Raw genomic sequence first — 19382 nt, forward strand, 5'->3', positions numbered from 1 at the left:
CAATACAGAGTTCCTCCGGCACGAACTCAACAGGACAAGGCATAACAGACTAAAACAGGACAAGGCATAACAGAACGGGATTGTGAATAATGAGTAATGAACCAGCACCCGCCAAACCCAAAATCCAGCCTTAAAAAGCAGAACAGCAATCAGCTGATCTGCTTCAGCTTGAGTTCGGGGCGTGGCATACTGGTCGTCATGGCGACCGTGACAGAGCCCCCCTCTTAAGGGACAGCTCCCGAGGTCCCAAAAAAGAAAAAATTACTACCTCGCGCCCCGGAATGTTGACGATCGCGATTGGGGCAACCCTGCTCCCTCCTCCGAACACGCAGGAACGGGGAGAGGCAGGCGCCATCTGCGTCGGGCGGATTGGAATCGGCGCTCGGCAGGGGGGGTCTGGTGGCCAACTGGACAGGGGATGACAGACAGGCAGAACCGACGAGAACAGGACAGATAAACAGGACAGGCAAGAACAGGACAGATAAACAGGACAGGCAAAATCAGGACAGATAAACAGGACAGGCCGATGCAGAAGAGTCGCACTCAGGTCAGGCCGATGCAGAAGAGTCGCACTCAGGTCAGGCCGATGCAGAAGAGTCGCACTCAGGTCAGGCCGATGCAGAAGAGTCGCACTCAGGTCAGGCCGATGCAGAAGAGTCGCACTCAGGTCAGGCCGATGCAGAAGAGTCGCACTCAGGTCAGGCCGATGCAGAAGAGTCGCACTCTGGGGGTTCGGGTTCAGAAGAGTCGCACTCAGGTCAGGCCGATGCAGAAGAGTCGCACTCTGGGGGTTCGGGTTCAGAAGAGTCAGACTCAGGGAGTTCGGGTTCAGAGTGGCGATTCAGACAGGACAGGCGGAATCAGAACAGTCAAGACATGAGAGGGTCAAAATCAAAACAGACAAGACATGAGAGAGTCAAAATCAGAACAGACAAGACATGAGAGAGTCAAAATCAGAACAGACAAGACATAAGAGAGTCAAAATCAGAACAGACAAGACATAAGAGAGTCAAAATCAGAACAGACAAGACATGAGAGAGTCAAAATCAGAACAGACAAAACATGAGTCAAAATCAGAACAGACAAAACAGGAGGAGCGGAGTCGGACTGGCAGGCAGCGGAGTCGGAGTCGGCCCGACGGGCAGCGGAGTCGGAGTCGGCCCGACGGGCAGCAGAGTCGGAGTCGGGCTGGCACGCAGGGGAGACGGAATAGCAGGCAATCGGCACGGGAGTCGGGCAGGCAGGCATGAGAGTTGAACAGGCAGGCGTCAATTCTTCCCGGGACCCCATTCGAGGCACAGCAAGGGCCACGACGGGCGGGGCCGTGGTTCGAACGGGCAGGGAAGGCCAACTCAGTAGGCGCCTGCCGAACTGCGCTCTCCAGCTCTCCCCAAGTCGCGCTGGGATCGTTCGCTGAGTTCTATTTGTTGGCTGGTTCATTCTGTCACGGACGGGCGTGGTGGCGTGGAAGGTGACCGGACCAGAACGTAGGCAGGAGGCATGAAGGGAGAACTCAAATGCGTTGACGATCCATAGGTTTTATTTAATAAAATAAAAGTCGCCCAATACTCCGGGGCAAAACAGAACAATACAGAGTTCCTCCGGCACGAACTCAACAGGACAAGGCATAACAGACTAAAACAGGACAAGGCATAACAGAACGGGATTGTGAATAATGAGTAATGAACCAGCACCCGCCAAACCCAAAATCCAGCCTTAAAAAGCAGAACAGCAATCAGCTGATCTGCTTCAGCTTGAGTTCGGGGCGTGGCATACTGGTCGTCATGGCGACCGTGACACCGTCGGACCTTTATAAACAAATATGTGTCTGTACGATGTCACCTCCCACTGAAATATGTCATGCCACATATCATTGGAGAGCTTAAACTCATGGGATTCAATATATAATGGCCATTTCAAAATATACTCATCACGATCAGTCTTAAACAAAATACCTAACAACTATAAAGTAGGCGTAATCCAATATTACATCCTCTGGCCGTCTTTGAATGTCCGCAAAAATTGCTTCGTTTGTGATTAAGGGCTATACAAATAAACATGACTTGACTTGACAAAACACACGATAATGCAGACGGATAAATAGGAATCTGCCTGAAACATTTCTGTTTCGTTGGACGTGTTGTTTCTTGTTATCCGTTTGTTTCGCGACATTATTTTTAATTTCACAAAAACAGAATCAAAATATTATTCCCAATATGGTAGTTAGCCCTCCACTTTCGATTACCACCTTTTTCTATGATTAGGGTGTGTTCACGCTATTTTTATTCATGCACACAGTGTGCAAGTTTATTCCACCTGTCTCACATTCACCTCTACTGATCGGGCGCCCCTGGCGGCCATTAGAATACAATGCTTAAATTAGCCGCATTATTGCATAAGGCTCAGGACTTAAATCTTGGGAAACAAGTCATGGCTTATAGTCCGAATTTTACGGTACTTGAATTGGATTGATACGGAAATTCCCAGTATATCCTACCCCAAACGTATTACATGGCCATTTCTTAACCCTGCCCTCTTCCAAGGTTTGGCTGCAGTCCATCCCTTTTATGAATATGCACAGCCGTAGTATTTCCTGTACTGTTGTTGGGCAGATTTAGAAACGGGGCTGCCAGCTAGCTAAGCAGCGTCGCAGCTCTGAGGCTGCATGTAAGCACAATGTGTAATCGTTGTAATCGGCAAATGCAGCTCCACAGTGCCGATTGTCAAATGGCTTGATGCGCAGTAATAATGGGCAGGTCACAGATTTTTTTATGTGTATGAAAATAAAAGTACTGATTTGGTCGAGATATGTCTGTATTTCTCTACAGAGAAATTTGCATTTATTGTATACAACATGAGGCTCATCAAGAGGGAGCTGACGTAAGCTTCTTTTTTATTGCTTTGTTATTTTCATATTTTTCCTCTCCATTTTCTTTTAGTTTTTTTCCTTCGTTTCCTTTCATTTTTCTTTCTTTTTTAATTTTCCTATTTTTTTTCTTTATTTTTTGTTGTAAATGTATATTTTTTATGTGTGTTTCAAAGGTTCGAGTTTTGACAAAATAACATGTTTGTAAGTTGTCATAAACAAATGACACTAATAAATTAATTGTCCTTCTAAACATGGACACCTGCAAATGAGATTACATTGGATGCCAGTTTGTTATTGTGACCATTATACCTCACTGTGTAGTAGAGGTAAAATCATGGGACCAAACCCAGGCCGGATTTCGGGCTTAAAATTTAAATCTTTAAGTCGGGCCCCGCAAGGCTTCCTCTAAACCGGCACTGCACTTCGAAGTGCACAGTTGATTTGAGGAACTTGGCTCCAAGTAAACCCAAAGTAAACAGGGCCAGAGTAAAGCTTCGGGTTTACTTCGGCGGCAAAGTAAAGCTTCGGGTTTACTTCGGCGGCAAAGTAAAGCTTCGGGTTTACTTCGGGCTGGGTTCATCAAATTAAGTTAATACGTCGGGTTTTGGCGGGTTCGGGTTTATGATACGCGATTCGGGTCAGATCTGGCTGGATTTTTAGTCCCGATCTTATCTCTACTGTGTAGTATTATGCACTGATTGCATTAGTTATGGTAAATCTGCTTTTTATAACTTAGGTGATTTAATACAGAGACAGAGCTCAAGGAACAGCTTTTAGAACAGGTTCAATTTATGCTTTGAGGGTTGCTCTCCTGTTCACCTTGCAGGTTTAAAATCCATTGATTTCTATTCTCTTTATTATTTTTTTTTTTACTAAATTATAAATATATCAGATACCATTTTGTGTAGCTTCGAATTGAAATGACCTAATTTGTGGGGTTTAGTTAAAGACTCCGCTGTCAGAGACCAGAAACGGAGACAGGACCCACTTGCGTTTGTTTTTTTTTCAGCTTTATTTAGAAGGAAGAAAAGGCTTGCACCCACGATCCGGTCATAGTCGGTCACGGGTAGCAGATCGCTTGGAACGTGGTAGTGGCACTTCGGTGGCGAGCGAAGGCAGTGTCGAGAGCGGGGTAAGAACAGGTCAATGGCCGGGACGGTGGAGCAGAAACGTAATCGAGTTCAGAAAAGGGGTCGGCGCCGGGAATCAAACGGGAATAAGGACAGGATAGAGTCAGGGTCGAAAAGGGCTTGCCTAGCATGAGCTGAGGTTCGCAGATGGACTGACGATCTGTGACAGGGGGTTTAAAAAGAGATAAACAGCCAATCAGCGTCCGAGGCAGTTGGCGCCAAAAGAGCCGACTCAGGTGCCTCGCATTAATAATCATGACATACGCTCATTTTGGAGGTTTTAATGTAAGGTTCTTCTGTCTGCTGCTGTGAAGCTCAGCAGCTTTTGTCCTTGTCCTTCTGTCAGTGGCTAACCAAGCATTGAGTTCAGTACTTATGCTGGTATTGGACTGAAAAAAATTGCTATTGAACATCCATGATTATTATTTTTGCTGGCAGACATGTTTTGTGAGGTTTAAGCTTTCCGAGCAGTAGTCGATATCTCTTTGATGAGACCGCCCATCAAAAAACGCATAGCGGTGCTCAAAAAACACAAAGCTGCCCCGCATCTTGTTTTTCTAGGTCCGACCAGCAATGTGCAGCCACTCGCGTTTTTATTCTAAGGAAACGGGGCAGGCGGGGAAGAAAAAGTGACGGACGGGTCAATATCCTCGTCCCTCTGTAGGGAGCCATTACGCTTTTAGTGATGGTCTTCGCCACCCGCCGTCTACTTCATTCATTATGTTTCCCAGCTGCACGCCGCCGCCGCATCCATCTTCTCTCATTCTACCTGTCGCTTGGCACTTCGCACGAACACACACACACACAACTCAGTCTGAAGAGCGCAACACTAACACAGACAGTTATAATGGGGGCCAGTTCTGTTGAACTAAAAAGAAGAAATGCCCCAAATTTTGAAAACAATGACCCATTTACAAACTAGATTAATAAATTCCTGCTTTGAGCTCGTATCTAGAATTTCTTGTATACCGAACAGATTTTTCCTGTTAGAAATAATAATAAAAAACAATTGTTTAGTTCCCAGAATAGGCTTGTACTAAGAATTCCTCGTATCGCAGACACATTTTTCCCATAAGAAAAAATTATAAACCAATACTTCTGTCCCCGGATCGAAATTGTATGTAAAATTCTCGTATCTCAAACACATTTCCACCTAATAAATAACTGAAAACTAATCAAATAGTTTCCGGATCGAGATCCTATTTATAATTTTTTTGTATTTCAAAGTATTTATTTTTTCCCATTTGAAATAACCGAAGACCAATTAGTTTTTTCCCGGATTTAGCTCATATTAAGAAATTCTCGTATCTCGAACAAATTTCCTCAATAAGAAAGCAGATTAATTTGTTCCTGGTTCGACCTATCTATCTAAAATTCTCGTATTTAAAAAAAAAATTCTCCATTAGAAAAACTGAAAAACAATTACTTAGTTCTCGGATTTAGCTCGTAACTCTACTTTCTCGTATCCCAGACACATTTTCCCCATAAAAATATATTTGAAAACCAATCTATTAATTTGCCAGAATGAGCTCTTATCAAGAATTTCTTGTGTTTTGAAAAAAATTTCCCCATGCGAAATAACTGAAAATCATTTATTACGCCGGCCTCCCAAAACTATCACAGCTACCCGCAAATAGCTTTAATACACATGTTACTGATCACTTAAAACACATTCAAATAGTAACTGAACATAGATATTTCAGTAAGAAGATACATAGGATGATATTAGCTAAATGAAATTTGACTTTATTATGAGGACCTGCCATAGAGGAAGTTGGCATTTACTAACGCAGGTGTTTGTGTGGCGTGAAGAAGTGCAGGAGGAGTGAGGGAGCATGAGAGACTGTTGATGATAGTGTCATGAATAGAACTCTTGAAAAAAAGTTGATAGCGAGTTTTACATCGGGGACAGTTTTGTTGAAATAAAATGAGAAATGACCCATCATTCTAACACAGTGGCCCCTCCACACATTAAATTAATTTGTTTCCAGGTCAAGTTTTTATCTAAATCGTATTCCATTTAAGAAAACGATGAAAACCCATTAATTTGTTCCCAGATCAAACTCATATTTCAAAATTTTCGTATCTTAAACAAATTTCCCTCATATGAAATACCACGGCGCAGTGGTTAGCGCATGTGCGGAACAGTTCATGTCATGGGAACCTCCTGCGTGGGTTCAAATCCAGCTCCAGACTTCCTGCTTGGAGTTTGTATGTTCTCCCCGTGCTTGTGTGGGTTTCCTCCAGGCACTCCGGTTTCCTCCCACATTCCAAAAACATGCATTTCAGGTGAATTAGCCGGTCCAAATTGTCCCTAGGTGTGAATGAGCGAGTGAGTTGTCTGTCCCCGTGTGCCCTGCGATTGGCCGGCAACTAGTTCAGGGTGTCCCCTGCCCGCTGCCCGGAGATGGCTGGGATGGGCTCCAGCCCCCCCGCGACCCTACTGAGGATAAGCGGTACAGCTAATGAGATGAGATGAGATGAGATGAAATAACTGAAAATAAATTATATAGTCCACAGATTGAGTTCATATTATGAAATTATCATATCTCGAACAAATTTTCTCCCATAAATGATTGAAAACAGATTAATGACTGTAGCTCCTGTCTTGACCTAGTCTCTAAAATTTCTCGTATTTCAAACACATTTTTCCCATTAGAAATAACTTAAAACCAACTAATCAGTTCCCAGTGTTTGCAAGATGGCGGAGTTCTTAAGAACTGTTGATAAAACAGTGGGGGGAACGTAAAAAAAGAGCACGGGATCAGGTCTGTATATAGACGAGCTGATGCAGGCGGTAAGCACCCAGCCTTCTAGTTGTAGCGTCTGAAAACTTGGATTTTTCTCTCATGCAGTATATAGGCCAAGATTTTTATCTCAATATTCTCGTAACTAAAGTAGCTCATACACTGTAACAATGATAGCTATGCACAGTACTGACAAAAAAAACAAACCCCATTTCTGAAACCACCATGTTTAGAATCCTCTGTTTCCAAAGCCGACTGGTCCTATAGATTTTCTGTATTTTGTTTGTTGGGATTTCTGCGTCCCGACAAGCCTAATCCTTCTCAGCCACTGGTGCAGATTAGTGCATTTCATAAGATGTTTCCATCCTGCTCTCTAATTTTGTACGTCAGGAGATAAGCTCGTAGAATTGGAACACGGGTCTCAGGAGGGACTTGAAATGAAACTTGAAATAGGCACAAGTTAATACAACCCAAGTTTATGCCCATTGATGAGTGAATCATTTGATGCTTATTTAGATATGTTTTTATTCTGCTTGCTTACAATAAATGCTGTTGTTCTGTTTTTACCATTGGCAAAGAAGATTGCTTAGGAGGCCAGGGATATTCATTAGTTTGATTATTTTGAACTGTTTGCATCATTGTCACTATCAGCCAATCATGTTGCGGTCCTTTTATTTCCATTCCCTTTAGGGTGGATATGCATTTTGTATCCTAAGGGATTTATTAAAAATAAATGGCTTTAGGGGTGGGGGACCTTTTAAAAAAAGTTAGAATGTTTTATATGAGTATTCTGTTCTGTAAAGTTCTCTGCTTTTTTCTTTGCTAAAATCCCTTGATTCCCTCTCTCATTGATATAAAAAAGTAAAATTATTCAAAATAAATAGTGACAATCCTAAATATTTGACAAATATTGATATTGCAAACAGTATCACGGTGTGGTATGCAAGGCGGGAGACAGAAAACGGCGTGGTATGCCGGTATGCATGGCGACAGAGAAAAAAAAAACCTCACAGAGACTCATCAACACAGCTCAGAAAATCATAAGCTGCTCTCTGTCTAGTGTATTATCAAGGATCCCTCTCACTCCGGTCACCCCCTCTTAAGACTGCTGCCCTATGACAGACGCAACATCCATCCATCCATTTTCTGCACTGCTTATCCTTCATGATGTCCTATAGATGTTCTATTGGGTTTAGATCTAGATACATGCTTCCCCAGTCCATCCCATTTACTCTTAGCCCCTTTAGAAAATCCCCGGTCATTGTAGAAGTGTATTTGGGGTCATTGTTAGGCTGGGACATTGCCCTGCAACCCAGTTTCTGGAGGGAGGGGATTGTTCCTTGCGCCAGTATTCTACAGTGAATGCTTACATTTATGCTCTCCGCAATGAAATGCAAATCCCAATCTCCAGTTGCACTCACGACGCCCCAAACCATGACATTCCTAACACAATACTTGACGTTAGTCACGGCACAAACATGGTTACCAACGCACTAGCTTTACACCATGTGACCAAATACATTAATCTTTCTCTCAAAAGACCAGAGGATATATATCCAGTAAGCCACTGACTTAGTTGACAGCCTTATTTTAATTGCGTCATAATGATGTTTATTCAGTGAGGTTCTATGAAACATAATGAAATATCTGCAGGGACTTTTTGTGACATACTGTACTTTTAAGTCAAGACATTTGCATTTATTTTACAATACATGAACCTCACCTGCAGGAAGCTGAAATGATTGTATTGCCGTTATGGGTACTTAAAAAAAAAAAAAAAACATATGTGAAAGCCTGGGTCAAAAATTAGAAGAATATTGAATCAGTTTCGTCACATCAAATCACCCTAGTTTCTATTCATCCTTGTGCCTTTTAGCACTAGTTTTGTTTGCCTTACAGCAACATCTAGTAGCCAAATAATAACAGTGTCCCTTTAATTGCTACTAGGAATACATTTGCAAAATGTACAAATTATTTTTATTCATTGCAAAAGTTGATTTTCAATATGTGGCAGCTCTGAATCAGCGCACATTTTTAAAAACAGCAAAATAAAAAAATAAAAAAAGAATGTTGGCCAAACTAAAATAAAATTCATTCTTTCCAGTCTTTTTCATGCCTGAACACAAATAAACGTGTGCAATGCTGTCACGCCAACATAATAAACAATTTCCCACCTTATAAAAAAAGTCAACAAATAAAAAACTAGCGTAGCACACTGCTCGTAATATGCATGGAGTCCCGACTCATTTGAATATTTCAACGATAGTGGAACTTCTCCGTTCTGCGCATGTAAATCCAAACTCTGGGGAGCACCTGCTCGGGAAGGCGCAATAACTTCCCGAATCGATTTGTTTGGCGGGCGAGGCTTATTCGCTGGGGCCTGCCCATCTAATGATTTACGATTTCCGGGATGAATTTTTCTATTCTTGCCAACAAACCACGCCGCTCCCTATCTGGCTGCTGACGCTTGATTTATCTTGCAAAGGCAAGAAAGCCCCCCTGGGATTTAGCACCCCCCAGGCCCATTTTAATCTCATTCTGGGGGGTAGGGGAGACTGAGACGGGCGTGTTGGCCATATTTTTCAACAACCGCAGGGATATGAATATTAACGTGACAACTATTGAAAGAGAAATGATAATTTGACACGCAAGCTGTAAGGTGAAGAAGCCCAAACGGGCTGTTTCTATGCATGGACTTGAAATTGCCTTTAAGACAAGCTCGTCAAACATACACCCCCTGGCCCCCAGTCCTTTGGATGATTTAATTTAGCCCGCCATACATTTCTGAGTATGTCAAAAATAAGAAGTAAGTGTCCAGGTCATTCCTTTCATAAGTTATGATGTTTTAAATAAATGCAAACCAAATGTTCCCTCTGGCTGCTGGAGAGCAGTGGAGCTTAAACTCTACTCTGTATTAGGCCCATCATTTTATAGTAGTTTGAGCTGATGTGTTCTTATCTTATCGCCCATGCCCTGCTAAAATATTTATTTTGTCCTTCTGTTTTATTTATTTCAAACTAGTAAGGCAAACAATACATTTGTTCTCATAGCTCCCATTTCAGTTTGTATAGAGTTGGTTCATGTGTAAAACTGCATTTGCATTCACTCATCTGTTCTTATAATTTGTTTTAACATTGTTTTTTTATTGTTTGCAAGTAAATGTTTTATCCTCATAAAAGATCCCTTGTCATCCAAGATTATAAAATGTAGGGTAGTTCACTATTGTAGATGCTGAATGCCAACACAAAATAACTGACAAACAACAGTAATCTAAAAATGTTAAGTTGACATTTTACTGATCTGGCCCGCCGGAGAACAGAAAGTCCTGAGCCATGGAGTCTCACTGAGTTTACAATCCCTTATTTAAGGGGTGTGGAAAGACATTAGGTCTAGTCTCATCATCATGCTATATTTAGTCATGGTGCCAAGTTGCTCTGAAATGATTGATGATAAGGGCATTGTTGGAAGTAATTTGGTTGTTCTGAACTGAATGAAGGGAATGGCATTGTGAAAAGTAATTTGGTCGTTGGGAAATACATGGCCGCACATACTCAAAATGTTTGTCACCTACAATGCTTATTTTGAGCTGAGAAAAATTGAAACAACTTTTCTCTACTGTAACAGAGTGTGATAATGAGATAAGACCCAATGTCTTTTCATGTTCCGTCTGTATCCATAGGGGTCGAGTGGATGGCAACCCGCTGCCAACATCGATAATATTTATCTCATCAATAATTGCACAAGCATGGTAACGCATTTCCGATTAAGTTCGCATATAAGGCGCACCTGGCTTATAAGGCGAACATTCAAATTTCTGGCCAATTTGGGTTTTTCGGGTGCTTCTTTTAGTCTTGAAAATATGATACTTAAATGCTAGTGTCTCCTCCTTGGATTTTTTTTGGTCTCCCTTAGATTTGAAATTGGATATGATTTAAGGGGCCGTTCACACAGCCGTTTGCGGCTGAATCACGGCTAAAATTTTGCGTTTTTTTTTTGCCCGTGGTTGCCTGGGATGGAAAATGCGCAAAATTGGCCAACCCGCTGTTCATCGGTGGTATGCCCGCAAAACAGACGCCGGCGACTGTTCCGCTTCCTCATCGCGTCATTTTTGCGTCATTTTCTCGTGTGGACCACGGATATAAAAGCTCCCGAGCCGGTGTTGTGCCCAAATCCGACTCCTACGCAACACCCACACCGCCCCACCCCCTCGCGTGACTTTTTCATCCACGTTAACAAACGCATTTTGTAGAATACGATCACACTTTATTGTTTAAATAAACGCGTTATATAGACTAGGATCTCCCAATTGTTATAATTAGCTCGCTTTATAGTTTTAATAAGCGTTTTATATAGAATACGATCGCTTTCGTTGGAAGCGCAGCAGAATGCGCGTTCACGCGAGGGGGGGAGGATTTACCGTTCGATTACGTTCACAACAACAACAAAGACCGAATGGATTAAGTTGTATTACATTTCCAACATTAGCAAGACGAAGTGGTTTAGGTTATATGTTCGCCATTACATTCCCTATTAGTGAGATCAAACGAGGAAAAAGTGGATGTATTAGAGAGGGGATGCATATCTTGGCACCGGGCTGTAGAAATCATTACCGCACAAGACACAGTCCCGTGAAGATCAAGATTTCAAGCTATGGCATCATTTTTATTTTATTATCTTGAAAAGAAATGTCAAGAAATAAAAATGGATTAAGACAAAGTCTCTATGCTGACGGGGGGGGGTTTGAGGGTTATTGTTCTATCTTCCTTATTCATTATCCATTATCGATGAGTTCATAATACGCTACAAAGCTTAGGAGCCGGGACTTTTACTCTCAGCCAAAAGGCCAAGCTAAGGTCCTAGCATTAATGCCTTGCTGCGACCGTTGAGAATGCACCGAAAGATTTATTCGAAATGAAGAGAAACTACGCTGACGGTGATCCATGTTCACCCCCTTGACGTCTCGAGCACAACTGATGTGTGCTCGGCATTCGCGCTGTTTATACGCGGATAAAGGCGTTTGACCGTCACACGCGTAACACGCTAATTTCACGTAGTAACACCGCGATACAGGCGCAGAACATGCTATTACCATGCTCCACCCACGATTACCCGCTGAAATTTCCCGTCCTACCCATGTGTAACCACGCCCTGGCCGCGGCCAGAGCACGTCGTTCCGCGTGATTTCCGCGTCATTACCGCGTCATTACCTCGTGTTGACCACGTGTGCGGCACGCGGTTTAACACGTGCTCAAACTTTTGAGCAGCTCAAAAGTTTTGAGCGCGGCCAACCACGTGAAAATTTCCGACCGCGAGTAAAGCACTGCTCTATCTCGTCTATATGGCGGTCTCAAAACGTCCAACAGCGCCCGATGACAACTGTTTCACGGCCAGACATTTCTGGCCGTGGTTCAGCCTCAATACGCTCGTGAGAGGCTGAGTCCCCGCGCTCCGAAGAATTGAGCAGCGCAAAACTATTTCGCGCTGCCACCCGTGCGCGAATTTCCGACCTCGTGTTAAGCACCGCTGTATCTCGTCTGAATGGCGTTCTCAATGCGTCCAATAGCGTCCGCCTCAAAGGCAAACATTTCTGGCCGTGATTCAGCCGCAAATGTCTGTGTGACCGGCCCCTAAGATTGGAGTGTCCAAACTTTATTATTTAAAGTCGACAAGTTTGATTTACTCGAGAAAAGGGATACTGTAATCCCTCGTTCATCATTATTAATAGCGACCAGATTCCAATGCGATGCACGAAAATCCATGAAGTAGCATGCAAAAAGGAGAGAAAAAGAAGGTGCCACGGATGACGAAAATTTTGCTTTCTCGGTCCCGGCTCTCAGCAGTAGTTGACTGGGAAAAATGAACTTCCATCCAGACAGTGCAGTTCATTGTAGGTGGCAAAAAACAGAAACAAAAACCAACACACATGACACAATTTAATTTCTCAGCCCTGGCTATCATGGATAGTCGAAAGAGGATAATGGACTGTTGCCAAAACAGTTAAGTTCATTTTAAATGGAAATAATGGGAAAACAAAGAAACATGCATGATACACATTAGCTCTCTTGGCCACCGCACTACAGTTCATTTTAAGTGAAGAGAACAGGATAAAGGAGTCTCCACGCTTGATACAAATTTGCTCTCGACCCCAAGCTCTCAGCAATAGCTGTCTGGGAATAATGGACTGCAACCAAAACAGTGCATTTCATCTTATTCAGGCCACAACGGCATGCTTCAGCGACCCAACACCCCCCCAAAAAGTGCTCTGCAGGGCCCTGCTCTCCGCAATAGTCGACTGGGGGCCTCCCAACAAAAGTTCCTTCTGTTGGTTGCATTTGGAGCAATACGCAATCGGGGATATTGGATCGGTCGCACTCGCTCCTATGTCAGGGATAATGGATTGTGGGATATGTTCAATCTGCTTTGCATTGAGGCTGTAAAATACAAAACGTAGGTTACAGAGGGAGTACACTTCTTAGCCTATGAATAACTCTTGATTATTGGATAGAGGACTAGTGAAAGGTTCAATGTTATCAAAAACAACTAAATGTTAAAATGTTTTGGGGTTAGATCTTTAAATGTGATCACAATCCTAATGCACACGTTTTGTATATTCTAGTTAGGATTTCCCCTTTTGTATTGAGTTAGAGGGACACTATAATATTTGATCACTATGTGTCACTGTATTGTGTTGTGAAACAGAAAACAAAAGGAAGAATAGCACAGGGAAGAATACAATGCATGTGCCAATACATCACCCTTTGATGTTCTCATGGTATTCTCTACTACGTCCAGCACACACACACATTTTTTTTTTAAATAGAGCGGCATCAACACCACTTACATGTTTAAAATGACAGCAGAAAATGCTTTAATAAAGGCACATTTTGTAAGATTAATAACCAAAAGCAATTAATCCAAAGCACAATTGAATAATACAAATAACTCAAAGTGACAAAATTGCACCATTTTTATTCTTATTATTTTAGCAGTTTTCAGGTTTTTGGGTACCAGTAGCAGCAAGATGGCCTCTAATTCTGTTAGCTCCCTCTAGGTGAGGCTAATGTTCTTTAAAATAAATACAATTTCCTCGACCTATGAGTATTTAAAAAAAAAAACACTTCTCTATTATAGTTCATGTATTTTTGCTTATTAAAAAATATCGATATTCTGTTGTTTTACTTTCTTACACAGTTCATTTTGTTTGTAATGCAATGTTTAATAAAAAAGGTTAAAAAAAAAAAAATCCCACCAAGATTGAGGATATTATCCATTTCGGGCAGTTAAAGGTGGACTCAATCCACTGTACTCTATTCCAATCCACACACAAATCAATAAATGCAGTGTATCACAAAGTCTCTCACACACACACAATCCATTCTCTCTTTCACATTCACTCCCCTGCCTTTAAGCACCGATCCTTCATCTCCAGCCACGGTCGCCATGGAAACTCCCCGTGTCCGTTTCGGGGTCGGCCGGCGAATTGTCGAGCTCCCCGAAACGCGTGGCGGATCGCGCTGAGCTTAGCTTGCAGGAGGGTGTTAAGCCGCTAATTACTGCACACGTACAAAAGGGATAAAGGTGGCTACAATAACAATCCACTCTATCTCCTGCAGACACCAGTGACGGATGCGCCTCTTTTCATGAAAACCCCCCACCCCCTACTGGCCCCTCCAAACAAATACAACAAAAAGAAAAAAGGTCTTAATTATGCTATTTACCACAGTTTTAGTTCAGTAATCCCTCGCTACTTAACACTTTGTACTTGGAGGCCTCAGTGCATCATGGGTTGAAAACATATTCCACAATCCATTATCCCTGATTGCATTTTGCTACCAGTGGGAATGTCACAGTGCTATTTTGTGAACTGCGCTTGTACGTGCCGGATCCATTATCCCCGATTGCCTATTATTGATAGCGGGACCAGCAAAGTGAGTTTTCTTGCATTTTGATAGTGAGTGATAAGGGGTGAATAAGGGGAAATAAGACAGAAAAACAGTGAGAACAACGATCAACTTAAGAAATCTAAAAGTGTCTGCCATCGAACTGCTGCTAAAAGGAACAGTAAATGCTTTGAAAAATATGTTTTTAGCATTGATTCTTAATCTTTATTATATAAATGGAAAATCAAATTGAAGTGTCTAAAAAATACACATGGCGCTTTTTTAGCAAGTAAGCCGGAGTTTGCATGTATCATTTAGCTCTGTACTACAAGTCCAAGAGTGCATTGGGACATACGGATAATGATATAAATGAAAGGACTAACGCAACCGTTGCAATAGAAATACTTGCAGTCTGACTAAAATGTTTACATGGCTTTACATCATCAAAATACTGGTAATATTCCGGTTCAAATTAGTATTGCATGCGTGGACCATATATACCGCTCTATAAGCCCACATATTATAAAGAGTACCCCCCAAAATTAGTCTTTTGTGATCATTTTCTAACTTTTCTTAGGCCAAACCCTTTCAGACATTCTGTTATGATTTAGGTAATATTTGCACGTGCACACAAATAAAAGAACTGCCTGAAATGAATTAATACATGACATTAACTGAAACTTTTCGTTTACAAGGTGCGCCAGACCATAAGGTATACATGATTGAACCTACAGCAAAGGCTAGGGTTAATCTAAATATAAATGAGTACCATATTTGTCCATTGATCAATTGAAAATATATTGCTGATCACAATTGGAAAATTAGACGACTAAAGGCAGGGAGAGCGCTAGATCCTAACCAATAAACTACAAGGGATACTAACGACACTTAAAAATGTGTAAGGTTTTATGTTATCATCCAATTATTCTTAGTCACTCTGCCACATTTCTGATGTTATTATTGGGCTGGACCGCGGGAATATTGTCGGACATTAAATTGGTCCGTGGTACAGTGAAGTTCGGGGACCACTGAAATACAGTATTGTATCGCCGACTCGCAGTCTTTAAGAAGACTAAACTCAATGAAGAGAAAGCTATTGTGGGAGGCAAATTGGTCTCCCTGAAAGATATAAACCCATGGCCGCACATATTCAATTGTTAAGGAAAACGTTTAGTTTGAGCTAGGAAAAAAATGAAATGTCATTAATTTAGTCGGACCGGGCTTCTCTCTCGCAGTTGTTTTTCCTTGTTTTTTTGTGGATGATCTGCACAACAGGCACTTACTTATACTCAAGTAATTATTTGGATGACTACGTTTTACTTTTACTTTAGTGATATGATTCTGAAGTAACAATACATTTACTTGCTTAGAACACTTCGGTGTTGAAGTGTACACTTGATTTGGGGGACCGAGCCTGAAGTAAACTGGAAGCCTCACTTTGGAGCTGCACTTCTGTGCTGCACTTCTGTGCTGCACTTCGGCGCTGCACCTCAGCATCGAAGTGCAGCTTCAAATTTATTTGAGGCCCGGTCCCTTTATAACACAAATGAGCAAAAGTATGCAGTTCCTTTTAACAAGCTATCTGGATACTTTTTTCGCTTTGTAGCTACCTTGTTGCTGTTTTAGCTTTTTAGCAAGCTATCTAGCTGGCTGTTTACATTTTTCCCATGCTATCTAGCTAACATTTTATCTTTTTTGCTGGTATCAAGCTAAATGTTAATAAGCTGGCTGCCTTTTTTAAAGATTTCTATCTGGCTATTTAGCCAGCTATCTAGCTCCCTTTTAGTTTTATTTACGACTTTACCTTTCTTGCTGAGTACAAAGAAACCTTTTTAGCTGTATAGCAAGCCATGTAGCCAAGTTGCTAATTTAGAAATCCATATCAAACTTGGTGCCCTTTGTGGTAACAAATTGTAGCTCTCGGCTTAAAAAAGGTTGGAGACCTGTGACCTCGAGCATCCGGCCCTCAGGCTGTATGTTTGACATGCCTGGGCTAGTTTATTGTTTTGCATTTTCGAAATTCTTTAGAAAAACACCAGTTAGTTGAGGTCATTCCTAACCCCTCATTTCATACGAGCTTGTGTAACACACATCAATATGCCATTTCCAAAAAAATAATCAAATGATAGCCAGGTTTCAAGTTGGAGGTAGAATAAACTCCATCTGGGATTCAAGGTGACGAGATGATTGTGACGGCGGCCTCAGCAGGCAATAAGACCAGGAAGCGCCACTTTCAGATCCACCATCTTTGATCTGGGCTTGGAGTCTCTCTCTTTGGTCCACACAATCCCCGCTATCCTTCATCATCAAAAAGCATCCGACAGCCAAGCTTCGGTTTTTTTTTCCCCTTCCAATTTATTTTCAGCCGCTGCTATTAAGGTTGTGTAAGCATCACATCCTATAAGGTAGACGGCACGGTAACATTCGTATCCCGCAAGAACCTTGAAGCCGTCCAATATGTCTTCCTCAAGTAGCTAAGAAAAAAGTTCATTAAGTGGGTATTTCTGAAATATATCAGAGGACATTTCTAAGGTCAGCTACAAGCTACTAGAGTTAAGCCTCATTGGAAACTTTTATTGATGGAGTGAATCAAAATCTTGGAAAAAAATAATTTTCCGATTTAAATGAGTCATGCAATATACCCCAACACAGCACTTATTTATTTTGCAGAAATATATCTTGAAGGGACACTGCTTTTATTAAGCGCCTCCTGGTGGTAAAAAACAACATAATATATTAAAAAAAAAAAAATGAATTTAAATGTTATGAAAAATACATGACCTATCATATAAATGGAATTTAAAAAAAGAAAATAATAGATAATTAAATTTATATTTATTTTACATTACATGAGGCGCAGCTAAAGGGAGCTGGCAGGGTTGTCGGCCATCTTGCTATAGCAGGTATCTCCAATAACCAAAAACCTTGTGAAAAGCTGTGGAAAAAATGAGAAGTAAAATGGTGCACTATGGTCATTTTGAGTCTCCGTAGTTTGTATTTCACTGTGTGCTCTGTAACAATCATTTTTAGTTGCACCTCACAATACAGCGACAATTAGTGGTCAGCTATTACACATGGTCTTTTTAATAAAGTGCAACCAAACAAAGTTGTATTCCTGCTCTATTTGTACTAATATAGGTGTGCGTTGTTGGTGTAAGGTGGACATAGTAGAGGGCACCATGAGAATGTTTAAAGTGTTGGCAAGCATATTGGTCCAACTTTATCATGTTTTTTCACTGTACAATCATTTTGTTACATTTATTCCCAGGGAAAATATTATATATGTGTCATTGTTCCCCCTGTTTAGATCTGATGTCTTGCTTTTCTAGGTGCAGTCTAACATTCTTATTGTTATCTTTGTTGTTAACGTGCCACCTTTCTGTGTGTTTCAGATGTAATAACCGGACACAGTGCGCCGTGGTGGCTGGACCAGACGTGTTTCCGGACCCTTGCCCAGGAACTTATAAATATCTGGAAGTCCAATATGAATGTGTACCTTACAGTATGTATACCTGCATTCAATCTCCACACCCGGAAGTTTTGAGAGCTGTGTGAAAATGTGTACGATATCACCGCGTAACCTGAAATATACTGAAATCTTTCATTTATCACAGTTAATGGGGACTAGTACCCATTATTGAAAATTAACATTTGCTGATGGCCCCCGGTGATAGGCATCAATAGTCCACCAGGGATAGTGGATTGCGGTCGCAAGAGTGTGGGAGGAATGAAGAGTGCCGCCACATATGGGACGTATTTTGTCTCTTTGCCCCCGCTCTGAGCATAGTCACCTGGCGATAATGGATCACTGCCACGCAGTGCAGTTTATTTCAGGGAATCTATAATGGCCTGCTTCAACGACCTGAATTGAAAACAAAAACATGCTCAGCTGAACTTTACTCTCATTAATAGTCAAACTGAGATAATGGATCGCAGCTGGACTGGTTTTTTCGTTTTAGATACTTAATGGAAAGAGAAACTGTCAGCAATAGTCGACTGATGTTAATAAATTCAGGCCACACAGTACAGATCATCTTAGGCGGCTCGACAAAATTACCTTTTGTTGTTTGGGATATTTTATTGCGGCCGCACAGTAATGTTCATTTCAGGTAAAATAAACTGATAAAGAAAGAGAAATGAAATGAAATGATCTGCATTTATATAGCGCTTTTCAAGTCAAGACTTCCCAAAGCGCTTTACAGTGAGCTTCACATTTCCCAATAGCGGCCGTGCAGCCATGTAAGGCGCTAACCTGCTTATTGGGGGTATTAGGGGTTTAGTGTCTTACCCAAGGACACTTCCACATGTAACACGGAGGAGCCGGGATTCGAACTGCGATCTCTTGATCCCAAGATGAGCGCTCTACCTCCTGAGCCACTGCCGCCCCCAGAAAGAGCTGCAAGGCTTGAAAGAAGCTCTAGCAGCAATATGTGATTGGGGATGATGATCACGGCTGCATGCGTGTACCGTATTTTCCGCACTATAAGGCGCACCGGGTTATAGGGCGCACCCCGAAAAAATAGTTTTTGGTCCTATTTTTGACATATATAAGACGCACCGGATTATAAGGCGCTACAATGGGAACGTGGACAAAACAGTCAGATAGTTCAGTCCAACTTATTACCCCCTTAACATTCCGAAAGCTTGCAAAGACGCAAATACGTGTCGAGAACACGTGCGAATGCGGTGTCCGTAAGATGTCACACAAATGCATCGTTCCATCATTCGGAAGGTTAAAGTCTTGGGATTCAAGAAA

General features: G+C 41.8%; 1 protein-coding gene across 1 annotated transcript in view; it reads left to right on the plus strand.

Annotated features, from left to right (window-relative positions):
- LOC148356997 (adhesion G protein-coupled receptor L3-like) overlaps positions 1-19382 on the plus strand; it is a 282571-nt gene that overhangs the window by 117565 nt on the left and 145624 nt on the right. The window contains exon 6 of the mRNA XM_088348691.1: positions 18019-18128. Coding sequence (XP_088204817.1) covers positions 18019-18128 — 110 coding nt within the window. The remainder of the gene's footprint in view (positions 1-18018; positions 18129-19382) is intronic.

The sequence above is a fragment of the Urocampus carinirostris genome, chromosome 11, assembly GCF_059441175.1.
Source record: "Urocampus carinirostris isolate Australia breed hairy pipefish chromosome 11, RoL_Ucar_1.0, whole genome shotgun sequence".
Classification (NCBI taxonomy): Eukaryota; Metazoa; Chordata; class Actinopteri; order Syngnathiformes; family Syngnathidae; genus Urocampus; species Urocampus carinirostris.